The 18,766-nt window shown below is 41.8% G+C and overlaps 1 protein-coding gene across 4 annotated transcripts in view; it reads left to right on the forward strand.

Moving 5' to 3' along the window:
* Positions 1 to 18,766, forward strand: part of FBXL2 (F-box and leucine rich repeat protein 2) — a 134,893-nt gene that overhangs the window by 92,056 nt on the left and 24,071 nt on the right. For all 4 annotated transcript variants that reach the window (XR_008422656.1, XM_053904082.1, XM_053904084.1 and 1 more), the window contains one exon: positions 18,252 to 18,464. Coding sequence is in view for 3 of the 4 variants with exons in the window: in XM_053904082.1 (XP_053760057.1) it covers positions 18,252 to 18,464 (213 nt within the window). In the remaining variant the exon portion in view is untranslated. The remainder of the gene's footprint in view (positions 1 to 18,251; positions 18,465 to 18,766) is intronic.

Here is an 18,766-nt window from a genome sequence, read left to right on the forward strand (position 1 = left end):
ACACCAAAAGTTCAGGCTACAAAAACAAAATTACACAAACAGGATTACATCAAACTAAAAAGCTTCTGCAAAAGAAAACAATCAGTAGCGTGAAATGGCAACCTGTAGAACAGGAGAAAATATTGCAAGCCATTTCTCTGCTAAGGGATTCATGTCCAAGTTATAGAAGGAACTATATAACTCAGTAACAAAAAAACGAATAACATGATTAAAATAGGCTGAGGACTTGGATAGATATTTCTCAAAAAAAGATACACAAATGGCAAGCAGATACATGAATAAATGCTCTTCACTAATCATCAAGAGAATGCAAATAAATATCATACTTGCCAGGATGGCTATTAAAAAAAATTTTTTTTAAGTGTTGGCAAGGATGTGGAGGAACCAGAAGCCTTGTGCACTGTTGGTAGGGATACAATATGGTGCAGCCACTGTGGAAAACGAGATGGAGATTCCTCAAAATTTAAATCCAACTACAATATGATCCTGCAATTCCACTTCTAGGTATATATGCAAAAGAATTTAAATCAGCACCTTGAAGAGAGATTAGCACTCTCATTTTCATTGTAGCACTATTCACAACAGCTAAGATGGGGAAACAACCTAAAATGTCCATCAACAGATGAATGGATACATAAAATGTGGTATATACATACAATATAATACCATTCACCCTCAAAAAAGAGGGAAATTCTGCACTATTTGACAACGTGGATGGACCTTTAGGACATTATGCTAGGTGAAATACACCAGACACAGAAAGACAAGTACCACACAATTCCATTTATATGCACTGTCTAAAATAGTCTAATTTGTAAGATTAAAGACTGGAATGGTGGTTACCAGGGTGTGTGGGGGTTGGAAAATGGGGAGTTATTTATCAACAGGCATAAAGTTTTAGTTGAGTAAGATAAATAAGGTCTAGAGATCTGCTGTACAACATTGTACCTAAGTCAACAATACACTTAAAATGTGTTAGGATAGAGTTTATGTGTTTTTAGCACAGTAAAATCTAAAAAGAAGAAAAGACATACTGTGTGATTACACTTACATGAGGGTATCTACAGTAGTCAAATTCATAGAAACAAAGTAGAATGGTGATTGCCAGGGGCTGGAGGAGGGGAGATGAGGAGTATTTAATGGGTAGAGTTTCAGTTTTGCAAAATGAAAAAGTTCTGAAGATCCATTGCACAATAATGTAGGCATATGTAACACTATTGAACTGTACACTTTAAAATGTTAAAGATGGTAAATTATAAGTTATGTGGTTTTTACCACAATCAGAATTTTAAGGAAAGAATGGAAATCATGAAAAAAAGGGATCTTAGGACATTAAGGAAGAAAGAACAGTGGAAAGAACAAGGAAAAATGTGTAAATACAACAGATTTTTTCTAAATTTTCTAAATTTCTAAATTCTGAGTTTTCTAAATTTTATTCGATGAAGCAAAAATTATAACCTTGTCTGCTGTGGTTCTCAGTGCGTATAGAGGAAGTAATTAACACAACATATGATAGGGGCACCTGGCTGGCTCAGTCACTAGAGCCTACGACTCTTGATCTCAAATTTGTGAATTTGAACTCCATGTTGGGCTTAGAGTTCACTGAAAAAAAAAAAAAGACAACATATTATAAATGAGGAAGGGTGAAAGGACTTTTTAAAAGGGAGGTAAAGTTTCCATATTTTACTCAAATTGGTAAAATCTTGATGCCAATAGGTTGTGATAAGTTATGGTTGCATAATATAATATCTAGAGCAACCACTAAGAAGTCTACAAAAGAGAAACACTCAAACACAGTAGGTAAACCAAAACGGAATTTTAAAAAATGTTTCAGAAACTCATGGTAAGGCAGAGAAATGAAGAGCTGAAAGAATAGGGGAAAAGGGCCAAACATAAGCCCAAGCATATCATTAAACATAAATGGTCTCAATATACCAATTAAAAGGCAGAGAGTGTCAGAGTGGATAAAATAACGTGATCCAAGTATAAGCTGTAAGAAACTCACTTCAAATGTCACAATATTGGTTGGCTAAAGTAAAAGAAAGGGAAAGATCTACAAAAGAAACTTTAAACAAACGAAAACAGGAATGGTTATATTATTGTTGGATACAGTAAACTTCAGAGCAAGGAAAACTACCAGGGGGAGAGAAAGACATGACATAGTGATAAGAAGGTCAGTCCACCAAGATGACAATGCAATCCGTAATGTATATGCACCAAACAACAGAATTGCAAATTATGTGAAGCAAAAACTATTAGAAAATCCACAATTACAATTGGACACGTCAGTATTCTCTCAACAATTGATAGTGCAACCAGCCAGAAAATCAACAAGGATATAGAACTCAACACCAGTATGAGAGTGCAAACTGGTGCAGCCACTCTGGAAAACAGTATGGAAGTTCCTTTAAAAGTTAAAAATAGAACTACACTATGATCCAGCAATTTTACTGCTAGGTATTTACCCAGAGGGTACAAAAATACTGATTTGAAGAGATGCATGCACCCCAGTGTTTGTAGCAGCATCATCAACAATAGCCAAATTATGGAAAGAGCCCAAATGTCCATTGACTAATGAATGGATAAAGATGTACACACACATACACACACACACAGTGGAACATTACTCAACCATTAAAAAATGAAACCTTGCCATTTGCAGTGACATGGATGGAGCTAGAGAGTATTATGCTAAAGTGAAGTAAGTCAGAGAAAGACAAAAATATGATTTCACTGATACATAGAGTTTAAGAAAAAAACAAATGAATATGATGGTGAGGGGGTGGGAGCAGGGTGGAGAGAGGCAAACCAAGAAACAGACTCTTAACTATAAAGAACAAATTGATGGTTACCAGAGGAGGGGTGGGCAGAAGAATGGGTAGAAATAGGTGATGAGGATTAGGGAGGGCACTTGTGATGAGCACCGAGTATTGTTATGTAAGTGATGAATCACTAAATTCTATGCCTGAAATTAATATTGCACTGTATGTTAATTAGCTGGAGTTTAAGTAAAAACTTGGGGGAAAAAAACATAAGTGTAGATGCAAAAAAAAAAAAAAAAGTAACTCCACACCATTAAGGACCTAATGGACATTTATAGAATATGGACATATAGACCTAATGGACATTTATATTATACAACATCAAGGGGTGCCTAGGTGGCTCAGTGGGTTAAGCATCCGACTCTCGATTTCAGCTCAGGTCATGATCTGACAGTTCATGGGGTTAGAGTCCCAGTGGGGCCCCACACTGGCAACCCGGAACCTGCTTGGGATTCTTTCTCTCTCTTTCTCTGTCCCTCCCCCACTTGTGCTCACTTACATCAAAATAAACATTTTTTAAAAATAAGAATACAACAGCAAAACACATTCTTCTCAAGAGTCCATGGGACATGTACAAAAAGAGGCCATATCTATATCCATAAAACACCTCAAAAAAAACTTAAAATTTAAAAAGAAATAATCCAGAATGTGTTCTCTGACCACAGTAGGATCAAACTAGAAATCAATAACACAAGGTAACAGGATTTCTGAAGATATGGAAATTAAACAACAGACTTCTAAATAATCCATTGGTCAAAAAGGAGGAGTCAAGGGAAGTTTTTTTTTTTTTTATGTTTAAGTACTCTCTACACCCAGCATGGGGCTCGAACTTAGCCCCTGAGGTCAAGAGTTGTGTGCTTCACCAGCTGAGGCAGCCATGTGCCCCTCACCCATTTTTTCTAAAGCAAGTCTGTATTATGTTCCCCCAAAAGTTAACGTATCAACCATAAGAACAAATTTTGGCCATGTCACTCCAGCAAATACACCTGTCTCTTGGAAAGAAGCATTTCTTTTTTTTTTTTTTTTTTATCCTTTAATCTCTACACCCAACATGGGGCTCAAACTCACAACCCCGAGATCAAGAGTCGTGTACTTCACCAACTGGGCCAGCCAGGCACCCCAAGAGCAATTTTTTTAAAGGTTAAATTAAATGAAAATTGAAATATAACATATCAAAATGTGTTGGATATAGCAAAACAATGCTAACAGGTAAATATATGGCATTAAATGATTACGCTAAAATAAGTCAAGTCTTGGGGCACCTGGCTGGCTCAGTCGGTAGGGCACATGACTTGGTCTCAGGGTTGAGTTTGAGCCCCATGTTGGGTGTAGAGATTACTTAAAATACATAAAATAAACTTTGAAACAAATTTCAGTCATCTTAAACTCCCACCCATATGAAGCCAGAAAAAGAAGATCAAAATAAGGAAAAGAAAGGATATAGAGCAAAATAAGGAAAAGAAGGAAAAAATGAGAGAACCCAGTGAAATTGAAATGTGAAAAATGGAAGAAAATCAGCAAACCAATTCTTTGAAACAGAGCTCTAGCAAGACCAAGAGAAGACACAAATTACCAATATCAAGAATGAAAGAGGGTACTATTGTTGCTAATGTGTGTGCCCCCCCCCAAAATTCATATGTTGAATGGGAGGTGATTCATGAATGAGTTAGATGCTCTTATAAAACAGCCTCCAGATGGAGCCCTCCCACATCCACCACTTGAGGACTACGCAGTGAGAAGACCTTGGCTGTGAACCAGGAAGGGGGCTGTCTCCGGCCACCATATCAGATATGCCTCCACCATGACCTGGGACTTCTAGCCCCCAAACCGTGAGAGAGAGAGGTCTGTTGTTTGTAAGCCAGCTCGTCTGTAGCATTCTGTTACAACACCATGAACATGCTGAGTGAGACACGGGGCATCACCACCAGCCCTGAAGACATTAAGGATGGAACACCTCCCAGAAATCACTTTGACCACTTCACCTAGTACATTTAAAAGCACGAACTAAAGGGCACCGGCAGCTCAGTTGGTTTAGGTGCCCGACTCTTGCTTTAGGCTCAGGTCATGATCCCGCCATTCGTAGGTTCGAGCCCCACCTCGGGCTCTGTGCTTACAGTGCAGAGCCACTTGGGACTCTCTCTCTCTGCCTCTCCCCTGCTCTCTCTGTCTCTCTTGAATAAACTTAAAAAAAAAAAAAAGCACAGACCAACACAGCTCGTTCATTATAAAGGATCATTTGAATAACCTTGTTAGTACTAAAGTAATTGAATTTATAATTTTTAAACTGCCAATATATATTGCTTATATAGATATACAAGCAAATGCCCTTCCTTAACAAAACATTAGCAAATAGAATTCAGCAATATATAAAAATATTTATTACCCTGACCAAGCACAGTTTATTCCAGGGACACGAGTCTAGTTTAATATTTGAAAATGAATCAGTGTAACCACCATGTTAACGGGCTACAGAAGAAGAATTATCGATTGCATCAATTAAAGCAGAGAAAACATTTGATAAAATTCAAAAGAAAAAATTAAAAAATTTTTTCAGTGCCAAGAATACAAGAGAAAAATCCCACTCTTATTTAAACCCCCTAATTACCCCGTTCCCCCACCCCCTCAGGGATAACCTCTGTCTGTTCCTTCTAGAGAAATTTTCTGTGAGATGGAGAGATGATTTCCACCCCCCCCACCTCCCTTACTTACTTTATACTGTGTTGCATTTAAAAGCAGTCCTTCCTACTGTGCTCCTTTGCCCCTGCCTTCCCCTTCCCCTACCTCCACCTTCTCAGGAAGGCTCGTATCAGCTGCTCACTTCCAGAATGTGGAACTCCTAACTAGATAATGCCTGGCAGTGGTAAGCTTGTTTTCTGGAATATTCCTTCCTCCTAACATACCTATCATGAACAGATGAGGAAATAAAAACCAGTCATAAATCTGTAGGATGCCAGGGGTGGGGGACATAATACAGGGTGGGGGAGGGGGAAGAAAATACTGGGGTTGGGGAGAGGCTTTAAGGCTAGCCTGAGCTGATTATAATGGACAAGTCTCATCTTTTTTGAGCCTCAGTTTCTTCATCTGTAAAATGGAGATCTTAATACCTATTCTGCAGGGATGCTCTGAAGCATAAATGAGATAATGTATAAATCGTGGCCTAAAGCAGAAGGCTTTGACTCTTAGCTCTTTATTCGCGTAAACTAAAAGGCCCTTCTTCTGTGTGAACCATGTTGGCAGATTTTCCTGTGAACTCAGGGAACAGGTCAAGAGTTCCTCTGATTATCCTTAAATTAAACCAGTTTTAAATCATGTAAATACTTGCACATGCCAGTATAGAAGCTTTTCAATTAATATGGGAGTATCTGCTTGATCCCAGAGGCAACTGTTAACGTTTTAATTCCTCAGTTCCTCTGTGTTAAAACAATGAAGCTGACACTTTTACACTATCTCCATCGTCCTCTTCCTCTAATCCGCGTGGTGCCTATGCGTGTATATCCACAGATATATGTATATGTAAATTAATATACATACATACACGCTTTGTTTCTGGTTGTTCTTTATGGTAAATAATTGTTTCTTTTAAAAAAATTTCAGCTCTCTCAAAAAAAAATTAAAAAGGGGGAGGCGCCTGGGTGGCTCAGTCCATTAAGCGTCCAACTTCGGCTCAGGTCATGATCTCACAGTTCATGAGTTCAGGCCCCGCGTCGGGCTGTGTGCTAACAGCTCAGAGCCTGGACCCTGTTTCGGATTCTGTGTCTCCCTCTCTCCTGCCCCTCCCCTGTTCATGCTCTGTCTCTCTCTCTCAAAAAAACAACAAAGACACACAAAAAAATTGGGGGGTGCTCCTGGATGGCTCAGTTGGTTAAGCGTCTGACTCTTGATCTCGGTTCAGGTTGTGATTTCATGGTTCGTGAGATCAGGCTCCACACTGGATTCTGCGCTGACAGTGTGGAGATTCTCTCTCTTGAGATTCTCTCTCTCTCACTCTCTCTCTGTCCCTCCCCTGTGCGCGTACTCTCTCTCTCTCAAATAATAAACTTAAAAATTTTTTTTAATTAAAAAAATTTCAAATTCAATTTCTTGATTTAAACAGCCTCCTGAAAAGTTTTCTGGCTTTATTCATAAATCAGTTCTAAAGCTAAAAATGAATGAGCATCAGTAACTGATTACATAAATACTATTTTATGAAGAATTATGTAGTGTGGTTGGATTCATGAGAAAGGAAATATTTCCCTTGTTCAAACAGACCTCAAAGAGGAACCTTTCAAGCATCACCATCTGACAGAATTTCTCTTTTTCTTTCTAGGTTCCTTTCCCCCTAATTTGTACTCAGCTGCCTATTTCTTGTTGCCAATATCAGTCTTTCTTGATTCTTTTTTCCCTTTGCAGAAACACCTCTCATCCATCCACTTATTTGTCCCATCCTCAGAACTCATTGGGCTCAAACCAGCAGGCATTTCCTTGTCTCAAAGATTATAGTAGGCTTCTAATTGCCCAACTGTATCTACATTTACATCCTGAATAATCTGACAGGGTGCTTTATCTTTTCTTTTTTCCGTTTTTTTTTTAAAGTTTATTTATTTATTGAAAGTAATGTCTACACCCAACATAGGGCTCGAACTCACGATCCCAAGCTCAAGAGTCACATGCTCTTCTGACTGAGCCAGCCAGGCTCCCCTGGTGGTTTTTGTTTTCAATTTTAATTTTTTACTGAGGTAAAATATACATGCAGAAAAGAGCACTTATCATCAGTATATGTATCAATGCACTTGCATGAGCTGAATGAAGAATCAACATTAGCAGACTCCAGGCAGCCCTTTTCTGCTGTTCCCTTCTCGTCACCAACAGACACCCACCCACCACCATCAAGGGGAGTGACTTCTGACCCTAACCCCAGATTAGTTTTGCCCGTTTTGTACTTTATTATCCAAACTGTGTGAATGGAATTATGATGTGTACTCCTCTATGTCTGGCTTCTTCTCCATTATGTTTGTGAAATTTCCCCATATTCTTGCATGGAAGTGAACATTGTTCATTCTTGCGGTATGAGCGGTTTCCAGGTTGGGGCTATTCGACCAGTATTGTAACGTCTTGTGATGAACACGTGTGTGCCTTTCGGTCCCAACAGCTGAGCCCCCGCGGTGGAGGAGAGTTCTGGTCGCTCGGCGTCCTCCCTGGCAACTTACTTTCCATCTTTTTCATTTTAGCCATTCTGGCGGGTATGTAATAGTACACGATGGCATCTTTGAAAACCAAGTAGAATACCGCCTTCTTCTTAGCATTTCCCAGTGATCCGAGAACCAAGGTGAAACTCCTTCCTGTGGCCTGCACAGCTCCTGTTCCCTCCAGCCCTTTGGCATCTCGATGCTCCCTCCCTTCCCCTGTGCAGGACATGTCGTTCTCCCCCTGCTCCCTGCAGTACCACCCACAACACGCTCCTCGCTCTCATCCCTCATGGCTCCTAACCCTTGGCGTGTCCAAGGGTCTAAAGGGGTCTAAAGCCACGCTGTTTCATTTCTGGAACCATAGCTCCACCAGTGCAGAAAAGCGTGTTCTTACACACTGTTGCAGCATAGGGCCGGCCACAGAGCCAAGGAACAAATGAGTAATAGGACTTTGGTGTAACCTCTTTTGCCCCTGAACGGTTATGATGGGATGGATATTGCTTTTGTATGCATTTGGAGAAAGTGTCAGGTCTCAAACTGTTGAAATGGAGAACTTAAATTACAATTGTAATTTCAATTACAGAAATGCCATCTGGCTATATAACATTAATCTGAATTTGTTATGTCTGTTTATGCCCAAGAGAAGCCAGGAATGTCAGATCACACTGTTCAAGGTCTGTTTAACCATAACCATCAAACGTGCTCAGTATGTCTCCCGAGTCATGGCTGCGTGCATACTTTTCTAAATAACGTGGGCATCAGATTCGTTGACTGCTCTGGTCTCCCTCAAGGGGAGAACTGGGCTATCAAACTGCACTAAATGGAGTAAACTCTGAAATTTCCCTGAAATCTTTTTTTTTTTTAACTTTAAAAAAGGTCTTTAATGATAAGTGAACAAATTAATAGCAATTTAATAAAAATGATATAGCCATGCTGTGTCAGGAGTGGGTTTTCATTCCATTCCTCCATCACCAGAATATTAGTGAATCTATGGCGTATGTGGTTTCAGTCCACATCGTAATCTAATACCCAGCAGTTTGCTTTTCTTCCAGCACCCTGCTCCTACCTGACTCTAATTGAAAGCAGGACACTCTATTATTCTTTTGCTCATTATTGAACTGGATTCTTCTCAGAGCACCCCCACTCCATCCCCAGGGCATGGGGATCCCTGCTTAGGCAGACCACCCAGGATCCCACAGAAAAGTGGTCAGTCTGAGTGCAGGTAGGTGGTTGATCTCAGGTTTCTGTTAAGAACCATTAACTCTGTCTTGATGAACACTTATGAGGATTTACTCCATTCTCAAGCCTTGTGGCAGTAAAGTTTGAATTTTCCAGAATTACTGCTACTCAGAGGTATAATGGAGGTATAATTGATATAATATTATTTTAGCTTCAGGTGTACAATGTAATGATTTGATATTTGTATATATTGCAAAATGATCAACATGATAGAGTTTAGTTAACATCTGTCACCCTATTTAAAAAAGTTTTTTCTTAGAATGAGATCTTTTAAGATTTTCTCTCAGCAACTTTCAAATAACATTAACTACAGTCACCATGCTATACATTACATCCCTAGAACTTATTTATTTAATGGTTGGAAATTTGTCCATTTTGACCCCCTTCACCCTTTTCACCCCACCCCCACCCCACCTCTGACAATCATCAGTGTGTTCTTTTTTTTTTTTAATGTTTCAAATTTTTATTTAAATTCCAGTTAGTTTACATATAGTATAATATTGGTTTCAGGATGTATTCTCTGTATCTATGAGCTTGATTTTTTTTTTAATTCCATGTATGTGGCATCATACAGTATTTTCTTTCTCTGCCTGATTTATGTCACTTAGTATAATGCCTTCAAGGTCCATCTGTGTTGTTGCAAATGGTAAGATTTCATCTTTTTTATGGCTGAATAATATTCCACTCTGTGTGTGTGTGTGTGTGTGTGTGTGTGTGTGTGTGTGTGTGTGTGATGTTCTCATTACCCATTCATCATTAGTGGACACTCAGGTTGTTTCCATGTCTTGGCTAATGTAAATAATACTGCAATAACCATGGGAGTGCAGACGTTTTCGGATTAGTGTTTTCATTTTCTTCAGATAAATACCCAGAAGTGGAAGTGCTGGAAAATATGGCAGTTCTATTTTTATTTTTTTTAGAAGATTTTTAAATGTTTTATTTTTGAGAGCAAGAATGCGAGCTGGGGAGGGGCAGAGAAAGAGGGGGACAGAGAATCCAAGGCAGGCTCGCTCAGCAGCGAGCCCAAAGTGGGGCTTGAACTCATGAACCATGAGATCATGACCTAAGCTGGAGTCAGACACTCAACCGACTGAGCCACCCAGGTGCCCCTATTTTTAATTTTGTTTAAGTTTATGTATTTATTTTGAGAGAGAGCGTGCAGGGAAAGGACAGAGAGAGAGAGGGAAAGAGAGGATCCCACATAGGCTCTGCACCATCAGCACAGAGCTAGATGCTGGGCTAAATTCCACAACTGTGATATCATGACCTGAGCCAAAATCAAGAGTCGGTCACTTAACTGACTGAGACACCCAGGTACCCCTTAATTTTTTGAGGAATCTCCATATTGTTTTCTATGGTGGCTGCACCAACTTACATTCCCATCAACAGCACACAGGGGTTCCCTTTTCTCCACATCCTCAACATTTGTCATTTCTTATCTTTTTGATAATAGCCATTCTGCCAGGGGTAAGGTGGTATCTCATTGTGGTTTTGATTGGCATTTCCCTGATGGTTAACAATTTTGAGCACCTTTCCATGTGTCTCTTGGCTCTCTGTATGTCTTAACTGGACAAGTGTCTATTCAGGCCCTTTACCCACTTTTTAAATCAGCCCCCCCCCTTTTATGCTACTAAGTTGGATGCATTATTTATATATTTTGGATATTAGCCCCTTATCAGATATGTGCGTTGCAAATATCCTCTTCCATTCTTTTCATTTGGTTGGTGGTTTCCTTTGCTGTGCAGTATTTTTTAGTTTGATGTGTCCCACTTGTTTATGTTTACCTTTGTTGCCCTTGCTCTTGGCACTCATTCCAAAAATGTCATTACCAAGACCATTGTCAAGGAGCTTACTGCCTATGATGTTTTCTTCCAGAAGTTCTGTGGTTTCGGTTCTTACATTAAGTCTTCAATTTGAGTTAATTTTTGCATATGCTATATTGATAGGAGTCCACTTTCATTCTTCTGCGTGTGGCTCTCCAGTTTTCCCAGCAGCATTTATTGAAAGAGTGTCCTTTTGCCGTTGTATATTCTTGGCTTCTTCGTTGTAAATTAACTGATTGTTTGGACTCTATTCGGTTCCACTGATCTGTGTTTCTGTTTTTATTTTTATTTTGTTTTGAGAGAGAGCACAAGCAGGGCAGAGGGGCAGAGCGGGGAGAGGGGAGAGAGGGAGAGAGAGGGAGAAGATCCTAAACAGGCTCCACACACAGCATGGAGCCTGACACAGGGCTCAATCCCATGACCCTGGGATCATGACCTGAGCTGAAATCAAGAGTCAGATGCTCAACCAACTGAGCCACCCAGGTGCCCTATGTGTTTGTTTTTAATGCCAGTATTGTACTGTTTTGATTACTATAGCATTCTTTGTAATGTAGCTTGAAACCAGGGAGTGTGAGGTTTTCAGCTTTTTCTTCTCAAAATTGCTTTGGCTAATCAGGGTCTTTTATGGTTCCATACAAATTTTAGGATTCTTTGTTCTGTTTCTATGAAAAATGCAATTGGAATTTTGATAAAGATTGCTTGAATCTGTAGATTGCTTTGAGTATGGACATTTTAACAGTTTGCCTTTTTCCAATCCATGAGCACAAAGTATCTTTCCATTTGTATCGTCTTAAATGTCTTTCATCAAGGTCTTGTAGTTTTCACAGTACAGGTCTTTTACACCTCCTTGGTTAAAGTTATTTCTAGGTTTTTTATTCTTGTTGATGCAATTGTAAAAGGGATTGTTTTCTTAATTTCTCTTTCCGATTGCTCACCAGTGTACAGCAATGAAGCCAGGTTTATGTGAATTTTGTATCCTGAGACTTTACTGAATTTGTTTCCTTTAAAAATTTTTTTAATGTTTACTTACTTTTGAGAGAGACTGAGCACAAGCAGGGTAGGGGCAAGGGGCTGGGCAGGGGGGTAGGGGTGGGGGACACAGAATCCGAAGCAGGCTCCAGGCTCTGAGCTGTTAGCACAGAGCCCGATCCCGGGCTTCAATCCACAAACTGTGAGATCATGACCTGAACCAAAGCCAGACGCTCAACCGACTGAGCCACCTAAGCACCCGTTTATTATTTCTAATGTTTTTTGGTGGAGTCTTTAGGGTTTTCTGTATATAATATTGTGTCATCTGCAAATAGTGGAAGTTTTCTTTCTGATTTGGGCATCTTTGTTTCTTTTTCCTACCTAATTCCTCTGGTTAGGATTTCTATTACTGTGTTGAATAAACATGGCAAGAGTGGGTATCCTTGTTTCTTCCTAAGAGGAGAGTCTTTCAGGCTTTTCACCATTGAGTATGATGCTAGCTGTGAGCCTGTCCTATATGGTCTTTATTATATTGAGGTATGTCCCTTCTTTACTGTTTTGTTTTTTTTTTTAATCATCAGTGAATGTTGGATTTTGTCAAATTCTATTACTGCATCTATTTAGATCATAGGATTTCTGTCCTTCATTTTGCTAATGTGCTATATCATACTGATTGATTTAAGAATGTTCAGCCATCCTTGCATCCCTGAAATAAATTCCACTTGATTGTAGTGTATGATTTAATGTACTGTTGAACTCAGTTTGCTAATATTTTGTTGAGGGTTACTGCATCTATGTTTAAGAAGTTGTTTTATTTCTTTTTGAGAGAGAGTGTGTAGGGGAGGGGCAGAGAGAGAAGAGAGAATCCCAAGCAGGCTCCCCACTGTCAGTATGGAGCCTGATGTGGGGCTTGAACCCATGAACCATGAGATCATGACCTGAGCCAGTATCAAGAGTTGGACACTTAACTGACCGGGCCACCCAGGCGCCCCTGCATCTATGTTTATCAGAGATATTGGTCTGTAATTTTTTCTTTTTCTTTTTTTTTTTTTTTTTTTTTTTTTTTTGTTGTGTCTTTGTCTAGTTTTGGTTAGCAGGGCAATGCTTGCCTTGCAAAATGAGTTTGGAAATGTTCCCTCTTCTTTTTTGGAAGAGTGTGAGAAGGTTTGGTATTAATTCTAAGTATTTGATAGAATTCACCAATGAAGCAGTATGGTCTGGGACTTCTCTTTGTTGGCAGAGTTTAGATTACTGATTCAATCCCTTATTAGTAATCAGTCTGTTCAGATTTTCTATTTCTTTATGACCCAGTTTTGGTTGGTTCTTTGCTTCTGTGAATGTACTCGTTTCTTCTAAGTTGTCCAGTTTGTTGGCATATAATCGTTCTTAGTGTCTTACGATTTGTTGTACTTCTATGGTGTCATTTAGAATGTCTCCTCTTTTGTTCCTGAGTTTATGTAGTTGATCCTTCTCTTTTTTTTCTTGGTGAGTCTAGCTAAAGGCTTGTTAATTATATCTTTTCATAGAACCAGCCCTTCATTTCATTGCTCTTTTCTGTCTCTTTCATTCATGTCTTCTCTGATCTTTATTTCGCTTCTTGTACTAATGTTGGGCTTTGTCATCTTCCTGTAGTTCCTTAAGGCGTTAAGTTAGATGGTTTGACTTTGCTCATTCCTTGAGGTAGGTAGGCCTTTATTGCAACAAGTGGTTGCCCTGGAAGTGCTTTTGCTGTATCCCCTAAATTTTGGTATATTGCATTTCCATTTTCACTTGTCTCAGGCATTTTTAAAACTTCTCTTTTGATTTCTTCTTTGACCCACTGGTGGTTCAGTAACATGTTACAGATCCATATATTTGTAAATTTTCCACTTTTCTTCTTATAATTGATTTCTACTTTCATACCATCATGGTTGGAAAAAATGCTTGATATGGTTTCAGTCTTCTTAAGATTTATTAAGATTTCTTACATGTCCTAACATGTGATCTGTTCTGGAGAATTGTTCCACGTGCACTTGAGAAGAACGTGTGTTCTGCTTGGATAGAATGTTGTGTATAGATCTGGTAAGTCCATCTGTTCTAACATGTTGTGTATGGCTGATATTTCCTTACTGATTTTGTCTGGATGGTCTATCTGTTGATTTAACGGGGGTATAAATGCCCTCTACTCTTATCGTATTGCTGTTTCTTCCTTTAGATCTGTTAATACATGCTTTATATATTTAGGTGCTCCTATATTAGGTGCATAAATATTTACCCATGTTTATGCTCTTGTTGGATTGACCCCTTTATCACTATGTAATGCTCTTCTTTGTTATTATGGTGTTTTAAAGTGTTATTTTGTCTGATGTATGTATGGCTACCTCCAACTTTCTTTTGATTTTCATTTGCATGGGATATCTTTTTCCATCCCTTTACTTTCAGTCTGTGTGTGTCCTTACACTTAGAGAGTCACTTATAGGCAGCATATAGATGGGTCTTTTTTTTTTTTTTTTTTTAATTCATTCAGGTACTCTCTATCTTTTGATTGAAGAATTTAGTCCATTTAAAGTAATTATTGATAGTTATGTATTTATTGCCATTATGGTAATTGTTTTCTAGCTGTTTTGTAGTTCCTCTTGTTCCTTTCTTCTTTTGTTCTCTTCCTTTGTGGTTTGATGACTTTATTGGTACACTTAGATCCTTTTATCTTTTGTGTATCACAGATTTTTGCTTTGTGGTCACCATGAGGTTGTTACATATAACAACTTATATTTGCTTTATGTTTGTTTATTTTTGAGACAGAGAAACAGAGCACAAGTGGGGTAGGGGCAGAGCGAGAGGGAGACACAGAATCTGAAGCAGGCTCCCGGCTCCCAGCCGTCGGCACAGAGCCTGACACGGGGCTCGAACCCACGAGCTGTGAGATCGTGACCTGAGCCAAAGTCGGACGCTCAGAGGACTGAGCCACCCCAGGTGCCCCAACAACTTGTATTTGTAACTATTTTATGATCTTATATTTGAATACATTCTGAAATTCTACATTTTTACTCTCCCTTCTTCCTGTTTTGTTTTCAGTGTCACATTTTACATCTTTTTATCTTGTGTATCCCTTGTTTGTAGTTTGTTTTTTGTTTTTTTTTTACTACTTTTGTCTTTTAGCCTTCAAACTAACTACACCATTACTCCATATTTACCTTGACCAGTGAGATTTAGCCTTTCTCATGTTAATAATTAGTGCCCTTTCTTTTCAGCTTAACAAAGTCCTTTTAATATTTTTTGTGAGTTGGTTTAGTAAGATGATTAACTCCTTTAGCCTTAGCTTGTCTGGAAAACTCTTATCTCCAATTCTGAATGATAACTTTGGTAGTTAGAGTATTCTTGGTTGGAAGTATTTTTTCTTTCAGTACTTTGAATTTCACGCCACTCCCTTCTGTCCTGCAGTTTCTGCTGAAAAACCTGCTGTTAGTCTTATGGGGGCTCCTTCGTGCATAACAAGTTTTGAATCTTGCTGATTTTAAGGTTCTTTTTAACTTTTGACATTTTAATTATGTGTCTTGGTGTGCATCTCTTGGGGTTCATATTTTTAGAACTCTGTACTTCCTGGATCTGGATGTCTGGGGGTTTTTTTGCCCTAGGTTGAGGTTTTTAGCCACCATTCCTTGAAATAAGTTTTCTCCTTTCTCTCTGTCCTCCTACTGAGAGCCCTATGACATGAATGTTAATCCACTTGATGTTGTCCCACATATCCCTTAAGCTCTCCCCACTTTTTTTCATCTGTGTTTCTTTCTGTTGTTCTGTTTGGGTGAGTTCTACCGCTCTGTCTTCAGGTTCACTGATTCTTCTGATTTATCTAGTCTGCTCTTGAAGTCTCTAGTGATTTTTTTCTGTTACTATATTCTTCAGCTCCATGACCCCGTTTGGTGTTTTCTTATATTTTGTTGAAGTTGTGTATTGATCCATTTTCCTCCAGGGTATGGTGAGCATCTTTATGACCATTACTTACCCTTCTTCTTAAATTTTGTAATGTTTATTATTCTGAGAGAGAGAAATAGAGATGGCACGAGTGGAGGAGGGGCAGAGAGAGAGAGAGAACCCCGGGCAGGCTCCATGCTCTCAGCCCAGAGCCCGATCTGGAGCTCAAACTCAGGAAACCTTGAGATCATGACCCGAGCCAAGATCGGGAATCGGATGCTTAACTGGCAGTCAACCAGGCACCCCACTTATCTTTTAGTAAGGTGTTTTTCCTGAGGTTCCTAGATAAAAAGGCCTCTCCTCTTCATGAAGGAGTGAGCTCATTGTAGAAGATGGACCTTCTTGTTCAACCAGGTCCTCAGTATCGGTGGCTCTCAAACCTTTGTGTCTGTACAGCCTGTTTTATTATTCGTGGTTCCCAGTAGCTGAGGAGGTGCCAAGATCGGTCAGTGTCCCAAAAGGGAGAAGCTCAGCACCTAGATTCAGGCTGACTGGAAGATACTCGGGCAGCAGCTTAAAAAATATGCACTGTACACAGTTCCTCGGGACTGCAAGCATGAACTGCACTGGCCACCAGGGCCAGGTGATCTAGGTGTCCTCTCGGTGGCAGTTGCAAAGACCAGGACTCCACACAAGCGTATAAACACCTGTGTGGGAAATACCGGCACGCTGTAGTGAGGCGGGGGGACCACGCGCGCAGAGGTGGCGTGCACCTGCCTGGTTCCCTGAGAACACGTGGTAGGCCTTGGGCACGTGCCAAACTCGAAGCCCACCCTGCAGGACTAAGCTGCAGCTCAAGCACGTACGGCTCTTTATCGTCGGGCGGGGGTGCGTTTCGGTCTGCTTTCTGGGAAACGTCCTGGGGGCGGTAGCCTGCCAGGGAAGAGCCGATGATCGAAGTCCCGTGGGACCCAGGAACGTAAGCCCCTCTGGCCAGCAGGGCCAGGTGACCAAGGGGCATCCCCGAGTGGCCGGCCCCAAAGACCGGGACACCAGATGCATGTAAAAGCTCTCCTCCAGGAGGTCCCGGCGCTCTGGAGTGTGGCAGCGGGGGGAGAAGAGGGCGCCTCCCGAGGTCCCCAGGGAGGAGGGCGGGCAGCCCTGAGATGGGTTTGTTGGAAGCCTGCCCCTCAGGCTGCCGCTGCGAGGGTGAGCCACGAGGCCTCTTTCGTAGACAGGACTCCTGGGCCTGTTGTCTCGTGCTGTGCCCTGGGGCTGTTGGCCATTTACCGTCTCTTCCCGTGCGGCCCACCAGCAGAAGCCCCGCTGGCCCCCAGAGCCAGGAGACGCAGAGGTGTTGTTCTCTGGCGGCCGGAACACCAGGGTGCCAGGTGGGAAACCCAGGCACTGGACACACAGAAGTTCCTTCCGGACAGATAATGGTGTTCTGAAGCACAGCACAGGGAGAGGGAGAAGTTGGTGCCCACTGGCTGAGTGACCGAGGGGGGCTGTAGAGAAGGTAGGTGCCCACCGAGAAAGAGAAATTGGGGGGAAAAAGCCTAGAATTCCTTGTCTTTTTTTTTTTTTAAGCCTTTGTCAGTCGGAGCAAGACAGGGAGCGCACGAAGGCGGTGGCCGCCAGTCCCCGGGCCTAGAGCGTCCCAGCAGGCCCCGAGTGTGTCTCAGACCAGACGCCCGGGCCTCAGGCCAGTGCTCCCACACAGAGTCCAGGCGCCCCTCAATGGGCCACTTCCAAGCTGGGCTCTGGGGCGGGGCAGTCCAAGTGTGTGAGCCCCTTAAGAGCCATTTCTGGAATCACTAGCCTCGTGGGCCTGGTGGATGTGAGCCTGTTGGTGTTCAAAGTAGGTGTTTTAGGGGCCTGTCTCTCAGGCGCAGATTTTAAAAGTTGGGATGCCCAACGTGGGGTGCAAGCCCTTTGCTCCCCGGGGAGAAACTCCGGGTTTCGAGCTCTCTCCCAGCCGTGGGTCTCTGCACTGGGGGTGGGACTTACGGCGAGACGGTGTCCCAGCTTCTCCCACCCGCTGTGACACGGGCCCTCTTTCAGTGTGTGAGTCACTCAGCTAGCTTTTAGGGCTCTTTTGTCCGATCAGGCTGTCCTTTACGTACCCCCAGAATCAAGGGTGCTGACGGGAGGAGGAGAGTCAAGATCCTCTCACGTCATCTTTAACTGGATCACCTGCAGTTGGAAAGATGAGAGAACAGCAGACCCATGGCCGGAGGACCCCGAGGCTTTGTGTTTGATCCACAAGGCCCTGCTCAGGCCAGCTTCCGTGCTTTAGGCCTCGGGTCTTGCGAACATCCGCGCTTTCCTCCCTGTTCCAGAGTCTGTCCCACTGTGAGCTCATCACAGATGATGGGATCCTGCACCTGAGCAACAGCACCTGCGGCCACGAGAGGCTGCGGGTCCTAGAACTAGACAACTGTCTCCTCATCACCGACGTGGCCCTGGAGCACCTGGAGAACTGCCGCGGCCTGGAGCGCCTGGAGCTGTACGACTGCCAGCAGGTCACCCGCGCGGGCATCAAGCGGATGCGGGTAAGCGGGGGGCACGCGTCCCCTGGCGCTTTCGAAGCTAACGGCGAACGCGCCAAGAATCCACGTCCGCTCCCCACGTTTTACCCTCAGCCCGTATTGTGCAGACTGGCAGGCTGAACAGGAGTCTCCCTGTCCAAAATTTCCATAGTAGACCTCACCCTGGCAGTTTCCACTTTCCAGAACGGTGTTGGTTTGAGGTTCCTCGTAGTCTGATCGGAACCCTGAGGAAGGAGCCTTACGGCCGTTACCGGCAGGAAGGAGGCCGGGGTCCTGGTTACTTTCCAGATGAGAGGGCTTCAGGA

This window comes from Panthera pardus, unplaced genomic scaffold (genome assembly GCF_024362965.1).
Source record: "Panthera pardus isolate Hobbes unplaced genomic scaffold, ASM2436296v1 HiC_scaffold_16, whole genome shotgun sequence".
Taxonomy (NCBI): domain Eukaryota; kingdom Metazoa; phylum Chordata; class Mammalia; order Carnivora; family Felidae; genus Panthera; species Panthera pardus.